The 20,591-nt window shown below is 46.5% G+C and overlaps 1 protein-coding gene across 2 annotated transcripts in view; it reads right to left on the reverse strand.

The window, feature by feature from the left end:
* Positions 1-20,591, reverse strand: part of LOC127581422 (complement factor B-like) — a 52,360-nt gene that overhangs the window by 1,657 nt on the left and 30,112 nt on the right. Inside the window, exons 13-17 of one of the 2 annotated variants that reach the window (XM_052035827.1) lie at positions 19,754-19,898; positions 18,671-18,756; positions 14,252-14,382; positions 10,772-10,853; positions 419-468 (exon numbers count right to left, since the gene is read on the reverse strand). In XM_052035827.1, the coding sequence (XP_051891787.1) occupies positions 419-468; positions 10,772-10,853; positions 14,252-14,382; positions 18,671-18,756; positions 19,754-19,898 (494 nt within the window). The remainder of the gene's footprint in view (positions 1-418; positions 469-10,771; positions 10,854-14,251; positions 14,383-18,670; positions 18,757-19,753; positions 19,899-20,591) is intronic. The other variant, XM_052035828.1, reaches the window with a different exon arrangement.

Raw genomic sequence — 20,591 nt, forward strand, 5'->3', positions numbered from 1 at the left:
TTGAGAGGCCAGATTTCTTTAATAGGCACTCCCAGAAGGGAATGGATGTGTTCTCCAACTGACCATGAACTGTCTCAACTGGCTGTACTGGGTGTAAATATTGAAATGAAAAAATAACAGGCAAGTATTTTACTCAAAGCAGCATTACTTCTCAGCCTGATGAGCATACAGTCAACTTACCTTGATTCTATAGTTTTTTATTCACATAAATATGTCCAATAATTCAATTAAATCAATGTAAAAGGCAACATAAAGAAAATGCAATTTGAATTTGTATTAATTGACTGAATTAAAGGTTTTAATTGAAAAATAAATTGCATGAAATACTAAATCAGATGCAATTAGTAAGTGAAATCTTTCACTGATTGTTCTTGAATATTTCATGCTTCAGAAATCTAAGGAAGTTGAGATCAAGTACCTGGATCCATCGGTGATTCCTCTCCATGACCAGGGGCCCACCTGAGTCTCCTGTCAGAGCCATTGGGGAAATAATCAGACTTCATCAAGCAGTGGTTACATCTAATCAGATCCCATACAAGGCTTGAGGTGTAGTTACAGCTCACCAGGTCTCAGAAGGAGTCCAGCACCTATCTTGGTCTTTGAAAAAGAAAGGGGCTCTGCCATTTGGCCTTAGCATCGAATGTGACCAAAAGCTCACCTTTTAGTCAGAACTCATAATGGGAGACTTTCTGAAGCTATGGACAGGAAACATCCCAATTCACCTCATTAGCTTAAACTCCATTGTTAACAGCATGGGCACACAACGCCCCAACAGAGACATGCCGGGAATTCCTGAGGCAATGTGAAGATGAGTGGTTGGGGGTACAAAGAAGAACCAAGAACCTTGGGTCTTCTGCCCATTTTACCTTCCCTGTGTGGCTTCCAGCTGGTTTTCCTTCCTCTTTTGGTCTCTGGCCCTTTTTCCTTCCTTTTTTTTTTGGTCCCTAGCCCCTTCTCCTTCCTCTTTTTCGCAACAACTGGCCAGCAAACCAACTACGTCCTTCAGATCGCTCACAAACTCACGGTGATTTAACCATTCAAAACCCACTGACACTTCACTGTCTTTGCTGAGAACCAGGAGCACTTACTAGAAATAGTCCTCCACAAACCCCTATGTAAAGGTCATTCCCATGGAGTGGGGCAATGCGGTTTTGTGTCCACACTGCAGAGTAACTCACAAAGCAAACCTGTATTGATTTATTTTACTTCATTCATTCCCTTTGCCACTTGTCACTCCTTCTCCCACCCCCAAACAAACAGAGTTGGTTGAATTCAGGGGCGGCCTGGGGGTGTAGCAGTTCGTGCTGCTGCCTCACAGCTCCAGGGACTGTGTTCGATACTGATCTCGATGGGGAGCGAGAGGCCAGCGCACGGAAGCAGCCGAGGAGTTCCGAGGAGGTAAGTGTTTTTTTTTCTCTCTTTCTTCTTACGGTTTCGGGGATAGCGGGGAGTAAGTGCGCAGGCGTGTGACGTCAGTCGTTAGCGCGCGCACAGTTTAAAAAGAAGACTGCCATATCCAGTGGGCAGTGTTGGAGCGGGCAGCTGAGTGAGAGGGAGCAGAGTGATTTGGGCTTTGGCTAAAGGGGTGAGGCAGGTGAGTAGCTGGTAAGTAAAGGTAAGGTTTACCTGTTATCTGCTAGAAATTTTTAAGTAGGAAAAAACTAGGTAGGGGGAAAAGAAAAGAATTAGTTCAGATGGAGGACATGGTGGTGTGCTGCAGCTGCTTGATGTGGGAGCTTGTGGACCTTGTTGCAATCCACGATGGCCACATCTGCAGTAAGTGCTTGAGGCTGGAGGAACTTTGGCTCAAAATTGATGAGCTGGAGTTGCAGCTTCAAACACTGCAGAGCGTCAGGGAGGGAGAGAGTTATGTAGATACTGTACATCAGGAGACAGTCACCCCTCCTTAGAGCAGGTAATTCTGGAGTCCAGGAAGTAGATAGAAGGGTGACCGTCAGGGGAGGGAAAAGGACAAAAGAAAACGAACAGGCAGATAGTGGAGAGGACCCAGAGGCTGTTCCTCTCAATAACAGGTTTTCCGCTTTGGAAGCTGTTGGGGGGGGGGGGGGGGGGATGACCTGCAGGGGCCTAGCAGCAGTAGCCAGGTCTCTGGCACTGGGACCGGTCCTGCTGCTCAGAAGGGAAGGGAGGAGAAGGGGAAGGCAGTAGTGATAGGGGACTCGATAGTCAGGGAAACAGAAAGGAGGTTCTGTGGAAGTGAGCATGAATCCTGGATGGTACGTTGCCTCCCAGGTGCCAGGGTCCGGGATGTCTCTGATTGGGTCCACAGGATTCTTGAGTGGGAGGGAGAACAGCCAGAAGTTGTGGTTCGTGTTGGTACCAACGACATAGGTGGGAAGAGGGATGAGGTCCTGAAAAGTGAGTTTAGGGAGCTAGGCAGAAGGCTGAAGAACAGGACCTCGAGGGTAGCAATCTCAGGATTGCTGCCAGTGCCACGTGATAGTGAAGGTAGGAATAGGAGGAGATGGCAAATAAATGCGTGGCTGAGAAGTTGGTGCAGGAGGGAAGGTTTTAGATTTTTGGATCATTGGGATCTCTTCTGGGGAAGGTGGGACCTGTACAGAGAGGACGGGTTACGCCCGAACCTGAGGGGGGCCAATATCCTTGCAGCCAGGTTTGCTAGGGTGGTTCGGGAGGGTTTAAACTAGTTTGCGAGGGGGATGGGAACCGGAGGAGTAGGTCAGAGGAAGAAGGGGATGGGGAAAAGTCATATCTAACAGGTAGAGAGGCTTTGAGGAAGGAGAAGCAGAGTACAGGCTATAAAAGTAGTAAGGCGGATGGGCTAAAGTACATTTACTTAAATGCAAGAAGCATCAGGAATAAGGGAGATGAACTGAGAGCTTGGATAAGTACGTGGAACTATGATATTGTGGCTATCACAGAGACATGGTTGACATCAGGGCAGGGATGGATATGGAATATTCCTGGTTTTCAGTGTTTCAAAAGGGATGGGGGGGGGGAAGAAGAGGAGGGGGGGGAGAAGAGGAGGAGGGGGTGGCGTTACTGGTCAGGGGCACTATTACAGCTGCAGAAAGGGTAGATAATGTAGAAGGATCCTCTCAAGAGTCAATATGGGTGGAAGTTAGGAACAAGAAAGGAGCAGTTACTCTACTGGGAGTATTCTATAGGCCCCCTGGTAGCAGTAGGGATACTGAGGAGCAGATTGGGAGGCAGAGTTTGGAAAGATGCGAAAATAACAGGGTTATTATAGTGGGAGACTTCAACTTCCCAAATATTGATTGGCACCTACTTAGTGCCAAAAGTTTAGACGGGGCAGAGTTTCAGTGTGTCAAGGACAGATTCCTGTCACAGTATGTTGACAGGCCGACTAGAGGGAATGCTATATTAGATCTAGTTTTAGGTAATGAACTGGGTCAGGTGACAGATCTATCGGTGGGTGAACATTTGGGGGACAGTGACCATTGCTCCATAACCTTTAGAATTGTCATGGACAGGGATAGGAGCAAAGAGGACGGGTAGATATGTAATTGGGGAAAGGTGAATTATGAGGTTATAAGGTGAGAACTTGAGAGTGTCAATTGTGGTGACATTTTTGAAGGGAAATGTACTATAGAGATGTGGTCGATGTTCAGGGATCTCTTGCAGGATGTTAGGGATAAATTTGTCCCAGTGAGGCAGAGAAGGAATGGCAGGGTGAAGGAACCATGGGTGACGAGAGAGGTGGAACAACGAGTTAGGAAGAAGAAGGCAGCGTACATAGGTTTAGGAAGCAAGGATCAGACAGGGCTCATGAGGAATATAGAGTAGCAAGGAGGGAACTTAAGAAGGGGCTGAGGAGAGCGAGAAGGGGACATGAAAAGGCTTTGGCGAGTAGGGTTAAGGAGAATCCCAAGGCTTTTTACTCGTACGTAAAGAGCAGAAGGATGATGAGAGTAAAGGTGGGTCTAATTAAAGACAAAGGTGGGACGATGTGCCTGGAAGCTGTGGAAGTGGGTGAGGTTCTCAATGAATACTTCTCATCAGTATTCACCAAGGAGAGGGGTCTTGATGATGCTGAGGACAGTGTTGGTAAAGGTAATGTTCTAGAGTATGTAGATATCAAGAGAGAGGATGTGTTGGAGTTGTTAGAAAATATTAGGACAGATAAGTCCCCGGGGCCCGATGGAATATTCCCCAGGCTGCTTCGTGAGGCGAGGGAGGAGATTGCTGAACCGTTGGCTAGGATCTTTGAGTCCTCGTTGACCACGGGGATGGTACCGGAGGATTGGAGGGTGGCAAATGTGTCCCCTTATTCAAAAAAGGTAGTAGGGATAGTCCAGGGAATTACAGACCAGTGAGCCTTACGTCTGTGGTGGGTAAGCTGCTAGAAAGGATTCTAAGAGAAAGGATCTATGATCATTTAGAGAATCATGGACTGATTAGGGACAGCCAGCATGGATTTGTGAAGGGAAGATCTTGCATCACTAGCCTGATAGGGTTCTTTGAGGAGGTGACCAGGAAGATTGATGAGGGTAGTGTAGTAGATGTGGTCTACATGGATTTTAGTAAGGTGTTTGTGATTCAGAATTGGCTTGCCTGTAGAAAGCAGAGGGTTGTGGTAGAGGGAGTGCATTCGGATTGGAGGGCTGTGACTAGTGGTGTCCCACAAGGATCGGTTCTGGGACCTCTACTTTTTGTGATAGTTATTAATGACTTAGATGAGGGGGTGGAAGGCTGGGTTAGCAAGTTTTCAGATGACGCACAGATTGGTGGTGTTGTGGATAGTGTGGAGGGCTGTCGAAGCTTACAGAGGGATATTGATAGGACGCAGAGCTGGGCTGACAAGTGGCAGGTGGAGTTCAATCCGGAGAAGTATGAGGTGGTACACTTTGCAAGAGCAAACTCCAAGGCGGAGTACAAGGTCAGTGGCAGGATTCTGGGCAGTGTAGAGGAGCAGAGGGATCTGGGGGTTCATATCCACAGATCACTGAAAGTTGCCACACAGGTGGATAGGGTAGTTAAGAAAGCTTATGGGGTGTTAGCTTTCATAAGTCGTGGGATCGAGTTTAAGAGCCACGAAGTAATGATGCAGCTTTACAAAACTCTGGTTAGACCACACTTAGAGTACTGTGTCCAGTTCTGATCGCCTCATTATAAGAAGGATGTGGAAGCGTTTGAGAGGGTGCAGAGGAGATTTACCAGGATGCTGCCTGGATTAGAGAGTATGGATTATGAGGAGAGACTAAAGGAGCTAGGGCTGTTTCTCATTGGAGAGAAGGAGGATGAGGGGAGTCATGATAGAGGTATACAAAATATTAAGAGGAATAGATAGAGTGGACAGCCAGCGCCTCTTTTCCAGGGCACCGATGCTCAATACAAGAGGGCATGGCTTTAAGGTAATGGGTGGGAAGTTCAAGGGAGACGTCAGAGGGAGGTTTTTCACCCAGAGAGTGGTTGGTGCATGGACTGCGCTGCCTGGGGTGGTGGTGGAGGCTGATACGTTGGTTAAGCTCAAGAGATTGTTAGATAAGCACATGGAGGAATTTAAGATAAGAGGGATATGTGGGAGGAAGGGGTTAGATAGTCTTTGGAGTGGTTTGAGGGTCGGCACAACATGGTGGGCCAAAGGGCCTGTATTGTGCTGTATTGTTCTATGGTTCTGACCTCGGGTGCTGTCTGTGTGGAGTTTGCATGTTCTCCCTGTAACTATGTGGGTTTCTGCCGGGTGCCTCCTGTTTCCTCCCACGTCCCAGAGACATGCTGGTAGGCGTAATATTGTAAACTACCCCTTACTGTAGGCTAACAGCAACAAGGATCAAAAGGGAGTAGATGGACGTGTGAGTAAGAATAAGTTGTAAGGTTACAGGGAAATAAGTAGAGGGATTTGGGGCTAATGGGAAATCGAGAAAACTGCAGATGCTGGAAATCTCAAATAAAAACAGAAAATGAAAGAAACACTTAGCAGGTTAGGCAGCATCTGTGGAAAGAGAAACAGAGTTAAGGCTTCAGGTCTGAAACACTTCATCAGAATGGTCTATTTTTATTATGGGAATAATGGGATTGCTCCCCTGGAAGCTAGAATGGACCCAATGGGCCAGACTCCTAAGTACGAGATAATATTTATTTTTGTTCTATCCACAATAGTTTCTAAATTGAGGGTCACAGCATTAATCTTGAGCAAACAAGTGACACTCATATTTTTCTGGGCACTGGGCTCAAGTCCACACGACACATTCTGGCCATGTGTGTTCAGCTGCCTTCTCCCAATGTACCCAAATTACTGTAAATTGAGTCTCATCAGATAAATTTGTTAAGACAACCCCGGTCTTCTTCCCCAAAGTACACGGGGCTGCACAGGGGATCCATGCCTGAATCTCTCAGCTCCACTGGAGTGCAGTTTTCTTTCACCTTCCTCGTCCGAGAACACATCTATGGTTGGAATGCACTATGCATTCATTTCTCGATCACTATGGATTAAGTGCCTATTACCCAGAAAACCCCGACACCTGTGGAACGTATGCCAGGTGACAACAGCTCTTAAAGGGAAACTGCCCACTAAAAGCTGCCCCTGCTGCCAGTTGTATTGGAACATGGCGGGTCTCCTGCTGAGTCCGGATCATTGCCCAGATATAGAGTCACCGACCTTACCACCCTCATTGCAGGAAGAGGTGTAATACCAGCAGGACCTTCAAACCTCGCGTAGATACATTGGGAGAAGGCAGCTAAACACACATGGCCAGAATGTGTTATGTGGACTTGAGCCCAGTGCCGAGAAAAATCTGAGGGTCCCTTGTTTGCTCAAGATTAATGCTGTGACCCTCAAGCACATCTGATAATAGCAGGTGCGAAAAACCAATATGCATATAGACTCCCACACACCCTTGATCACACGCCCTCACACACCACATGCCCTCACACACACCCTCACCCACACCATCACACGCCCTCACACACACCACACGCTCTCACACACCCCCTCACCCACACACACCCACACCATCTCACGCCCTCACCCACACCATCACACGCTCTCACACACCCCCTCATCCACACACCATCACACGCCCTCACACACACCCACACCATCACACGCCCTCACACACACCCACACCATCACACGCCCTCACATCCACACACACCATCACATGCCCTCACACACACCATCACACGCCCTCACACACACCATCACATGCCCTCACACACACCCACACCATCACACGCCCTCACACACACCCACACCATCACATGCCCTCACATGCACACCCTCACACGCACCATCACACGCCCTCACACACACACCATCCCTCACACACCCATCACACTCACACCCTCACATACCCACACACACACCACACACAATCACACACCTACAGTATGCATGCACACTCGTACACACTTCCTCACACCCATACACATACCCATATGCACGCACATATACCCTCACACCTATATACACACCCATATGCACACACACCCATGTCACACACCCAGACATACAAACACCCACAAAACCCTTCATACCATACATACGTGCACAATGCACAGTTTCACAAAGACGGTCTCTCACACACACAGACTGACATGCGCACAGTCTCACAAACAGTCTCTCACACACAGCCATGCACACAGTCTCACAAACATGCAGTCTCTCACACACATGCACACATACAGTCTCTCACATATACACACACAAATAGGTACGCAGGGTCTCTCACAGACGTGCACACATAGTCTCACAAACACTGTCCCTCAGACACGCACAGTCTCACAAATATTCTCACAGACACACACAATCTCACAAACACTCTTTCACACACATGCACAGTCTCAGTGTCTCTCATACAGTCTCACAGTCTCTCACTCTCACATACCATCTCACAAAAACACAGTCTCACTAACACACACTCTCTCACACACAGTCTCTCACAAACACACACTGTCTCAGTCTCACAAATACACTCTCTCACACACAATCTCATACACACTGTCTCAAACACACACTCTCTCACACACAATCTCTCAGTCTCACAGTCTGACACAACAGTCTCTCACACTCTCGCACACGCACACAAACACTCTCAAACACTCTCTCACAGCCTCACACACAATCACTCTCACAATCTGTCTCATACACAAACACAATACTCTCTCGCACCAATATGCACAAACACTCTCTCGCAACAACACGCACAAACACACTCACACCAACACACTCTCTCGCACAAACATGCACGCTGTCGCACACCAACATACACTCGCATCAACATGCACAAAAACAGTCTGTCTCTTGCTCACACACAATCTCTTACAATTTTTCTCACACAGACACAGTCTCACACCAACACACACAAATACAATCTCTCTCGCACACACAATCTCCCACACATCTGTCTCACAAACACACACACAATCTCTCACACACAAACACAATTTCCCACACACATACTATCTGTCTCTTAGTCTCTCACACCAATGTACACTGTCGCACACCAACATGCACACTCTCTCACCAGCATGCACACCCTTGCACCAACACACACTCACACAAAAACACACTCACACCACCACAAACACTGTCTCACAAACAGTCCCTCGCTCACACACACACTTACACACAATTTTTCTCACACACACTCTCTCACACCAACACACACAAATACAATCTTTCACGCACAATCTCTCAGTCTGTCTCTCTCACACAAACACACAATTTCCCCACACACACAAACTATCTCTTAGTCTCATAAACAGTCTCTCTCACACACAATCTGACAGTCTCACACACACACACACAAACATTATCTCCCACACACAAATTAGCTCTTAGTCTCATAAACACACATTCTCTCACACACAAACACAATACTCACTCGCACCAATACGCACAAACTCTTGCACCAACATGCACACTTGCACAACACGCACACACCCTCACACCAACACACACCCTCGCACCAACACATACTCTCGCACCAACACGCACAAAACACACAAACTCTCACACCAACATACACACACTGTCACACACAACCTCATACTCACACTCTCTCTCACAATCTTTCACACACACTCTCACACCAACACACAGACACACACACTCACACACACAGACTGTCTCTCAAACACACACTGTAGCTCTCACACAATTTCTCTCACACACAAACACACTCACACACACCTCACATACAATCTCTCTCTCACACACAATCTCTCTCTCACACACAATCTCTCTCACAGTCTCACAAACACACATTGTCTCTCTCTCAAACATACAATCTCACATACAATCTCTCTCTCTCTCTCTCACACAAACACCCAATCTCTCTTTCACACACACAGTCTCTCCCTTTTTTTCTCTCTCTCTCTCACACACACCTTTTCCCTCTGAACTGCAGGATAACACGTCAAGGGATTATCACGTGGCTCTATGGGAGGAACTTTTTCCAGGCGTAACACCTTGTTCCACCGGGAGCTGGTAATCGTGTCCCTTTGTGCCTGCACCCTACGCTCACCATCACCATGTCTATTTGCCTTTATCATTGGGGAATCACAGGAGATCCCACTGGACCAGTGTCTCTCTCCCTCCCCAGGAGGACGGGGTGTAGGACATGGTGCCATTGGACTCCACCCCTGGTGAGGTGCTGGCACCCTCGCCGACACAGAGGGCCATACAGAGGGGTGTGGACAAAGACCTAGCAAAAGCAGTATGTGGGAAAGTGTGAGATTCTCCACTTTGGCAGGAAAAATTAAAAGAAACAAATTATGTAAGTGGAGAGGGACTGCAGATGCAGGGAGCTGGCTGTCCGAGTGCAAGGTGTGCAGAACACTAGTGTGCAGGTACAGCAGGTGATTAGGAAGGCGATCAGAGTATTAAGATTTATTGCTGGGACCAGTGAATACAAATGTAAGGAGGTTATGCTTTGATTATATCAGGCATTGGTGAGATGTGATGGGATTCCTAGGCCAGCACCTTTGAGGCAGGCCTGCTGTGAATAGCTGCAACTCCAGCTTCACCTTTTGGTGACAAAGAGGCAGAGTGGTGATGCTGCACGCACTGAGACTTCAATTCTGTCACACTGGGCCACCTGGCAGAAGCGAGGTTCCTCACCACCTCAAGGGAGCAAAGAAAATCAGGTGGAAAATCTCCGTGTGCTTCACTGATCAACCTCTGTGGGATCATTCACCCTGTAACTATGGATAATTGGAGGGCAGTTTCTGTTCTGACACAGAGGTTGTTGTGAGTTCCAGTTGAGACACAACTTGATATAAGACTGGTACTGTCCAGAGCAGGGCAGTGGTTGAGATGGACAAGAAGTGGTTGAAAGCTACACCACCCTTTGTTGCAGGGATTTGATTGAGAGTTACAAATGATACACCACGCATAGTTCTTTAACCCACCATGTCAGCACTGACCATCAAGCACACATCTTACACTAATCCTCCACTGATCCATTTCAATTCTACCCACACTCCCATCCATGCCCTGATTCTACAACTAACCTACAAACTTGGGTGCCAACTAACCTACAAAGCTGCATGCCTTTGGGACGGGGGAGAAAACCGACGCAGTCACAGAGAGAATGGGCAAACCTCACGCAGACAGCACCAGAGGTCAGGATTGAACCTGGGTCACTGGAGCTGTGAGGCAGCAGCACCGTGCCACCAAAAACAGGCTGTTTTTTCACAACTAAGCGATTGAAAATCTCACCCAAATCGCCAGTTGCACGAAACACAGTGGGGCGATGAAACTCCGTTTCCGCAGAGAGGCAATCACTTCAAAAAAGAAAATCGGGGAGAAAGAAAGACTTACCTTTGCAGCTGTCTGCATTTGTCCCTTTGGCACAGAACATGGTTTCAGTCAGCGGATATTCGGAAGCACACATCAAGCGATTCTACAAGAGAACGGAACATTCAGCATACTGAAGGAACTGATCAGAAACTACTAGTTAAATATTAAGTTGACCTCTCCAGCTCTTCTTAGGAAGAAGGCCTTGCTCTAAAAACAACAGGGTAGCAACAGAAGCAAAAGCTGCAGATCAGAGAGCATTGACAATGTAGTAACAATAACAACGACCATGTGATGGCTGAGATGGCTGGATAGTGTAGAAGGTTGCTGTAGATTACAACAGGACATTGATAGAATGCAGACCTAGGCTGAGAAGTGGCAGGTGGAGTTCAACCCGGATAAGTGTGAAATGATACACTTTGGGAGATCGAATTTGAAGGCAGAATACAAGGTTAATGGCAGGACTCTTAGCAGTGTAGAGGAACAGAGGGATCTTGGGGTCCACGTCCATGGATCCCTCAAGGTTGCCGTGCAGGTTGATAGGGTTGTTAAGAAGGTGTATGGAGTGTTGACCTTCATTAGTCGGGGTATTGAATTCAAGAGCCATGAGGTAATGTTGCAACTCTATTGAACTCTGGTTAGACCACACTTGGAGTATTGTGTTCAGTTCTGGTTGCCTCATTATAGGAAGGATGTGGAAGCTTTAGAGAGGGTGCAGAGGAGATTTACCAGGATGCTGCCTGGATTGGAGAGCATGTCTTATGAGGATAGGTTGAGTGAGCTAGGGCTTTTCTCTTTGGAGAGGAGGAGGACAAGAGGTGACTTGATAGAGGTGCACAAGATGATAAGAGGCATAGATCGAGTGGACAGTCAGAGAAATTTTTCCCAGGGTGACAATGGCTAACATGAGGGGACATAATTTTATGGTGATTGAAGGAAGGTATAAGGGGGATGTCAGGGGTAAGTTTTTTTACACAGAGAGTGGTGGGTGCGTGGAACGCACTGCCTGCCGAGGTTGTGGGGGTAGGGACATTTAAGAGACTCTTAGATAGATACATGAATGATAGAGAAATGGAGGGCTATGTGGGAGGGAAGGGATCGATAGATCTTAGAGCAGGATAAAATGTCGGCACAACATTGTGGGCTGAAGAGCCTGTACTGTGCTGTAGTGTTCTATGTCTTCAGGAGCTGGTTACTCTAGGATCATTGAACCATTTCCGAGACTCCATCAGATCCTCGGTTAGGCAATCCATTCCCACAAGGATTCCACGTTAGAACCGATTCTGAAGCTGAACGCTGTTAGCAAAGTGCACCGAATGCAAGGAGCACAACTCACAAAATTGATTTTCTGTCACTAATGGTATCTGCATGGAACATCTAAGCTATGTCTATAATATGCAGCCGTTGAACTGATGCTGGAATTGTCAATAGAAGAACAATTAAAGGAACGAAAATCAAAACACTGCAGATGCTGAGAATTTAAAATAGTAAGAAAACAAAATGCCGGAAACACTCAGAAGGTCAGGCAGCATCTGTGGAGTGAGAAACATTTACCGCTTCAGGTCTGGGTCTCTTCATTCGAACTGGGAAAGAGGGAAAACAAATTAGTCTTAGGTGGCAGAGAAGGTGGGAAGGGGTGGGTGGAACAAAGGAATGTGTCTGGTAGGGTGAGTCTGGAGGTAAGTAGCGGTTAAGATCAGTTTTAGATTCTTTGCTTGCGTAACGTGTTGCTAATGGTAAGGCTGTGGACATACCTGTCAGGCCAGACTGTATAAAGAAAGAGAAAATCTAAGCCAAATGATGACAGGCAGAAGTAGCCAGTTCTGATACAGACAGGGAAAAAAAAGAGTGAGTTATCTAAAGTTGGAGAATGCGCTATCGAGTCCCACAGATTACAACGTGCCCAGGCAGAAGATGAGGTGTTGTTCCTTGAGTTTGCACCGGACCTCATCGTAACAGTGCAGGAGACCACAGACAGAGAGGTCAGACTAGGAGTGGTGAATTAAAGTGACAGGCACGGGGAGCTCAGGGTCACTGCTGCAGACCAAGTGCAGATGTTTTGCAAAGTGATCACCTGACTTGCATTTGGTTTCCCTAGTGCAGGGGAGGCCGCAATGCAAACAGCAAACGCAGTGCACAAGACTGGAAGAAGTGCAAGTGAACCGCTGCTTCAGCTGGGGAGACTGTTCGGGTCCCTGGATGGCGGGAAGGGAAGAGGTGAAAGGACGGGTGTTTCACCTCCTGCCGTTCCATGGGAAAGTGACAATATGGTGGGCAGCGGTAGGCAGGGTCGGAAGAGCTGACCAGGGATTCATCAAGGGAGTGATCCCTTCAAAATGCTGGAAGGGAAGGGGAGGGGATTTGCGTCCAGTGGTGGAATCTTGTTGGAGCCTGCAGGATTTGCAAAGGGCAATCCGTTGAACGTGGAGGCTGGTGGGATGGCTGGTGAGGACCTGCGGAACTCTGCTCTTGCTCTGTCAGGAGGAGAAGAGGCGAGAGCAGGGAATAGATGAGATGTGGTCAGGGGCTCTGTCCACTATGGGAGAAGGGAAGGCCTGGCTCAGGAAGAATGGTCCACGGTGCACCCTTCTCCATATCAAATTCTCCAACTTCAGGTAACCCTTTCTGTCTGCACCAGAACATAACTTGGCTTCGTTTTTCTCCTTTTTGTATATTGTGGCCTTCTGGGCTTAATACCGCACCACATCACACAGACAAACAAACTGAAACCGATCTTAACTGCTACTTCACTGTCAGATTAAGGCATCTGACCTCACCCTATCGGGGATATTCCCTTTGTTCTATCCATTCCTCCCCCAACTTCTGCCTAAAACGAACATCTTCTCTCTTTCCCAGTTCTGGTGAAGGGTCCTGGACTTGAATCGTTACCTGTTTTTCTTCCCACAGATGCTGCCTGACCTGCTGAGTATTTCCAGCAATTTCCATTGACAGAAGAATTAACTAGTTCCTTTACCAGCTGCTTTATAAAATCTGTTAATCCTTCTGAAAAGTAATTGGACCTCCTCTATAAAAATAATGGCCAGAGTGCCGTGATACATATTCACCCACCAACACAGCAATTGCTTTCAGCTGTGTCTTAAATTACAAGTCTTCCTGGACAAATGCATTTTAACATTGTAAGTTTTTCCAAATAAACTTTCCCTCTGGATGTTTTTTCAGTCCATCATCTGGCCCAAACCCAATGCATTTGGTTATAAGCAGTCACATCTTTGCTGTATATTTGCCATTCTCTGTGTATGGGGAGAAGGCTGGGGGGGGGGGGGGTGGTATTGTAGCTTCAACTACTTGCACCCCTAGTGCCCTACCTCCAATCTGTGAGGAATTGAACCAATAGGGAATTGAACCGCCTACTCCCACAGCAATAAGCTGGAATCTGTCTCATTCTGCAGCATGTATACACTTATTAATGTGGCCATGCGTTCCCCAAAACTATTCCAAATATGAGCAAAAAGACGTAGAAAAAAAGATCATTTATCAACGTACCTGAATGTACACTTGGGCATGCAGCAGATTGAAACTTGATACAGTCGACTTTTTCTTATAGTAACCCCACCCAGTCACATAACCTGAAAGTATCTTCTCATTTCTTCCATTGTCACTTGTCAATATAATATCTGGGAGGTAATATTAATGCGATATTCATCTCCATTGTTTCAATTGATCATGTAGCACAATATTAATGTTCAGAGCATGAATGCAGGAAGTGGACAGAGTTAGTCAAGAACCAATCTTCCTGGTGCTTCCTCACCAGTGCCTTTACTTACTCAGGAGGCTAAAGAAATTCAGTATGTCCCCTTTGACACTCACAACTTTTATTGATGCACCATAGAAAGCATCCTATCTGGATGCATCACTGCTTGGTATGGCAACTGCTCTGCCCAGGACCGCAGGAAACTGCAGAGAGTTGTGGACACAGCCCAGTGCGTCACGGAAACCAGCCTCCCCTCCTTGGACTCCGTCTATACCTCTCGCTTCCTTGGTGAAGCAGCCAGCATAATCAAAGACCCCACCCACCCGGCTCATTCTCTCTTTTCTCCTCTCCCATCAGGCAGAAGATACAGGAGCCTGAGGGTATATCACCGGGCTCAAGGACAGCTCCTATCCCACTGTGATAAGACTATTGAACAGTTCTTTTATATGATGAGATGGACCCTTGACCTCACAATCTACCTTGTTGTGACCTTGCACCTTATTGTCTACCTGCAATGCACTTCCTCTGCAGCTGTGACACTTTGTATTCTGTTACTGTTTTTACCTGTACTACATCTATGCACTCTGTACTAACTCAATGTAACTGCACTGTGTAATGAATTGACCTGTATGATCGGTTTGCAAGACAAGTTTTTCACTGTACCTCGGTACAAGTGACAATAATAAACCAATACCAATACCAAAGTACATCTCTATATTTGAAGGAAAGCCTGAGCTGGTTATCTGGAAGCCAAAGTAAGTTAGTGGAGGAGATGTGAGCCTGATTTAAGTAAGGGGAGGGTATGTGATTTGATGGGAAGCACCAGTGAGTGTTGCAAGGCAAGGTTGACAGATGTTGGGCTGGGTCTTCCTGGGTCTGGCCAACTGCCCAGAGTCAACGACACCCCACCAAAACCCCTGCCTACCTGCATTCAGTAGGTCTGCATGTGGAAGACCAAACTCACAGACTCCCCCGCACCCAGGGGTTAGTCGGGGGGGGGGGTCTCTGTGGTAACGGGGCTTCAGGTGGAACACTGCCAGCACAGCCGTCTGGCTCTGACAAAAGCTGGAGTCTGACGACAAGGTCCAGAGACAGATGTGGCATCATCTGTAGGTCCCGGACCTGCAGTGGGTCCAGGTAAGAATGGCTGGGTACTGAGCATTCCCTCCAACGTCTGGTCCAACCATCAGTTCGTGGTTCACCATGAGCTCTTCCAGTTAATAAATGGAAAGCTAAGTAATCCTTCTGGAACCTGCCACAATCTGTGTTCTTGTATCTGATTCTATCTCCCTCCCCAACCATGGCCTCAGGCTGCACCAGGTTGTTAGCTATCTCGGCGATCTACTTGACCCTGACCTGTGCTTCCTAAGCTATGTCCTCTCAGCTACAAAAACCATCTCAGAAGGTTGTGAATCTTTGGAACCCTCCTCCTCTAAGGTTGGTGGAAGCCTGGAGAAGCTGCAGCTCAGGACTGCACGTGTGCTAAGCAGCAAGAGAGGCAATAGACAGAACCAAGTGATTGCACAAGCAAGGCAGCAGCCCTGCAGTTCTACCACATCTTGGCATGAATGGAGGTGGACAATTAAACTGCTGATAGCAGGAGGAGGCTCCAGGACCATCCACATTCTCAACAGTGGTAGGGCCCAGCTTGTGAACGTGAAAGAAAAGACTGAAGCATCAGCCACAAGTGCCAAGTGGATGATCCACCTCAGCTCTCTGCTGAGGTTCCTGGATCATGGTCGTTTTAAGGAAATTTGATTCATCCCACTAGACATTAAGAAATGGCTGAGAGTACTGGATACAGCAAAGGGTACGGGGCCGGACAATGTCCTAGCTGTAGTACTGAAGAAAGACCTGCACTCCAGAACTCTGCCCCTCTAGGCAAGGTCTTTCAATACCGATACAAGTGGCATCAACTCAGCAATGTGGAAGGTTGTCCGGCTACGTCCCGTTCACAGAAAACAGGACAAATCGCATCTGGGCAGCGACCACCCAATCAGTCTACTCACAATCACTGGCAAAGTGATGAAAGCTGTCATCAACAGTGCGATCCAGCAAAGCTTATTCACCAGTAACCAGCTCATCGATGCCCAATGTGCCAGAACCACTCGGCTCCAGGCCTCATTACAGCTTTGATCCAAACACAGACCACAGAGCTGAACTGCAGAGGTTGACTGGCTTGGCATCAAGGCGACATTTGACCAAATGTAACATCAAAGCGCCCTGATAAAAGAAGTCAAAGGGCATCAAGGGGGAGAAAATGCTTCAATGGTTGCAGTCATACTGTGCACAAAGGGAGATGGTTGTGCTTGTTGGATGTCAATCATCCCAGCTCCAGGACATCACTGCAGCAGTTTCATGGCGCAGTGTCCTAGGACTGGCCATCTTCAGCTGTAAGCAGGTAGATGACATGCTCCACTCATGCAAGTTGTTGTTACACCACATACTGAGAACTGTGAGGAGTTCTGGTGTCATACATCAGGAAGGGTACATTGGCTTTGCAGGGATTTGCACGATAGATTTACCAGAATGATACATATCTCAAGGGATAAAGTGTAAGGAGTGATTACAGAAACCCATCTGTGATTGGGTCATATTCCCTAGAATTTAGAATGTGGTGGGATGATTTGATTAAAGCATTCCAGCTCTCAAGGGGAATTGATAGGGTGACAGAGAGAAAGTACTTCCACCTGTGGGCAGATTGAGGATGTGGGTTGTGGTCTAAAGATGAAAGACTGGCCTTTCAGGATGAGGACATTTCCACAAAACAAGTGTGGTGGGAGTCTGCCAATGGCATCTGATAGCAAATCAGTTGTTAACATTGAATCCGAGATAGATTTCTGTAACCCAAAGGTGTTGAGGGATATGGCGATAAGTACTCAGCAGGTGTGTGGAGTTAGGTTACAGGTCGGCTGTGATCCCACTGGATAGCAGAACACCCTCAGGGGGTTCAAAAGTCTACACCTGTTCCCCTGTGCATTAGATATCTTTATCTTTAGTAGTCACATGTACATTGAAACACACAGTGAAATGAATCTTTTGCGTAGAGTGTTCTGGGGGCAGCCCACATGTGTTGCCACACTTCTGGCACCAAGATAGCATGCCCACAACTTCCTAACCCGTACGTCTTTGGAATGTGGGAGGAAACTGGAGCACCCGGAGGAAACCCACGCAGACACGGGGAGAATGTACAAACTCCTTACAGACAGCGGCCGGAATTGAACCCGGGTCGCTGGCGCTGCAAAGCTTTACGTTAACTGCTACACTACCGTGCCTGCCTACTGAAAAATCCCTATGAGGGGCCAGGAGATATTTTTCCACATTAGTAGTGTTGTTTGGACGGAAGTTGATGTTTCACTCAGTGTACATTAATTCAGCAAATGATATTAGCTGACAAACAAGGAGAGTATTGGGGACTTCAATGATCTACAGACTGTTTTGAAATAAATTGAAATACACAGTAAATACTATTTTTTTTTAAATTGTAAATCTGAAAATAAAGTATTTTTGTTTTAATATTGAACATATCTTACATAATGTGTCACTTTTGCAAAGATAGGAGAAACGAGAGGGCAAGTGCAAAGGTAAATGCAAATTGTTTTCTCTGTGTGAGCAGACAGTTATCAGTTCACATAATGAGGGATTTCATTGTTACAATGTCTACATCACTGCATGTACTAAATACCGAACTGCAATGTAGCCCAGGGATTTTGCCCAGGGTTGGGGAATCAAGAACTAGAAGGCATAGATTTCAGGTGAGAGGGGAAAGGTTTAATAGGAACCTGAGGGGCAACTTTTTCACCCAGAGGGTGGTACATATATGGAACGAGCTGCCAGAGGAAATGGTTGAGGCAGGTACATTAACAACATTTAAAAGTCATTTGGATGGGGTACATGGGTAGGAAAGCTTTAGAGGGATATGGGCCAAACACAGGCAAATGGGATTAGCTTAGATGGGAATTTTGGTTGGCATGGACGAGTTGGACTGAAGGGCCTGTTTCCGTGCTGCATTACTCTGTGACTATATCCACTGCTGATAAGTTTACAAATGGAGGTGACACCTATAGTTGAACCTGACACAAACTAGAGCCAATTTCTAATAGCAAGAAATGCACATCATTATGTAACACCTGATTTGACCATTAGTGATGACATTTATTAGTCTACCTGACAATCTGCATTAAAAAAAAATTCTTGTGAAATTGCATTACCTTCATAACGACAAGCTTCCTTCCATCTGCCCGTAGGTGAGACGAGTAGCTGTGCGCTCCTCTTTGTGCACGGCAAACAAATAGGTCTAGGAAATATAAACCCACGAGAAGGTTGATTCAGTTTGGTCAGTACATCTGGAGGGAGGTGTCCACAGGAAGCAGGGAAGTTCAAATGGTGTGACATGACACTCTATTCCAGCTCTACTGAGATTTTACCCAGAGTCTTTCACTGGGTGGCTGAGGTACCTACTAGTTCCTGCTCAATCCTGCAACTATTTCAACTTTCCACTGGGCAGAGCATACACTGCTCAGTGGAATCTGAAGGTACAGTAGAAGTGGTCTGAGAAGGCAACTCTTGGTACATCTGTTTCATACCCAATGACCATTAAGCAGCATTGCCACTACCAACCTGGTTGAGATCAACTCGGAACTGGAAGCTTTGCAGATTGAATGGCTCAACTATTCAGTAACCCAATGGGAAAATCATTGGAGGGGGTCCTCACATACTTAATCCAAATACTTGTGGTAATTCCTTTTTCTCCTAGGTGGAAAGGTCCAGGGTCAAATGAGCCTGATTTATAGGCTGACCATAATAAAGGGGCAGGAGTATTAAAGTTGTGCCTCATAATTTGATGGCATTGATAAGTGAGTGAGTGTGAGTGCGAAAGAGAGAGAACTGGTTGGACTGGTGAACAAAATAGAAATGGTGCACTGGAAGTGACCTTTGTAATCTTCATATCATTGGCTAAAATCAGCGGTCACTTCACCCAGTGTAACGCTGGACCAAAATCTGTTTGTGTTTCATCTTCCAGGAGAAACTGAACAATCTCCACTGATGCACCTATCCCACCAGGAAGACCCACCCAATGACAAATGATAGGTGAGGGAACATATGTTACCACTTCCAGACTTGCAAAATGTTATCACATACATGATGAATTGAATGACCGCCTTCAAAGCTGTAACTTTCATGTTAGGTGGCTCATAAGCCATTTATCTTCAGGGCATTCATTTTTTCTTAAAACATTCCTTCTGCTTTTTCAATTTTTGCTAATCTTGGTAACTTCTTGGCCTGGTAGGTACCTCACATGAGAACTGTACTTGATGGTTTCTTTAACCTTCAAAAGGGCAATGTCGTTGTTCATCTCTGTGGGTTCACTAAAGTTTTCATGCAAGATGATCTCTTCCACAGATAATTTTTGCAAACCTGTCTTCCTTCTGGTTGAACCTGAAAAGAAAAATTCAGCAGTTATTTTCCTGCTACCAGACTAAAGTCAATATTGACCTTTACCATTTGAAAAGGAAAATCTCCCTCCAAAGCTTCCTGTGATAAACTTTCAGCTAAAGGCAATAGTGCCTGACTTACATTAAAGGTATGGAAATGTATTAAAGAGAGAAAATATACACAGTTAGTTTCCAGGAAACCATGGCTCCGATATTTTAGCCTAACACGAGTCGAAGTCGCAGTCGAGTTTATTGTCAGATGCACAAGTACATGTGTGCACAGGTGCAATGAAAAACTTACAGCAGCATCACAGGCACATAGCACCAGATACACAATATTCACAAGAGAAACATAAATTAAACAAATTATACACAGATTTTACCAGAAAGAACACAATTAGAACAAAAAACCCAACAAAAACAAAGTCCATTTTAGTGCAAAGTGGTCATGGTGTTGCTATACTAAGGCAGTGGTTAGGGTTGTGCCGGTTGGTTCAAGAACTGAATGGTTGAAGGGAAGTAGCTGTTCCTGAACCTGGTGGTGTGGGACTTCAGGCTTCTGTACCCCCCTGCCCGATGGTAGCTGCGAGGAGATGGCACGGCCCGGATGGAGGCAATCTTTGACGATAGATGTTGCCTTTTTGAGGCAGCACCTCGTGTAGACACTGCCGACGTTGGGATGTGCCTGTGATTTATT

The sequence above is a fragment of the Pristis pectinata genome, chromosome 21 (genome assembly GCF_009764475.1).
Source record: "Pristis pectinata isolate sPriPec2 chromosome 21, sPriPec2.1.pri, whole genome shotgun sequence".
Taxonomy (NCBI): Eukaryota; Metazoa; Chordata; class Chondrichthyes; order Rhinopristiformes; family Pristidae; genus Pristis; species Pristis pectinata.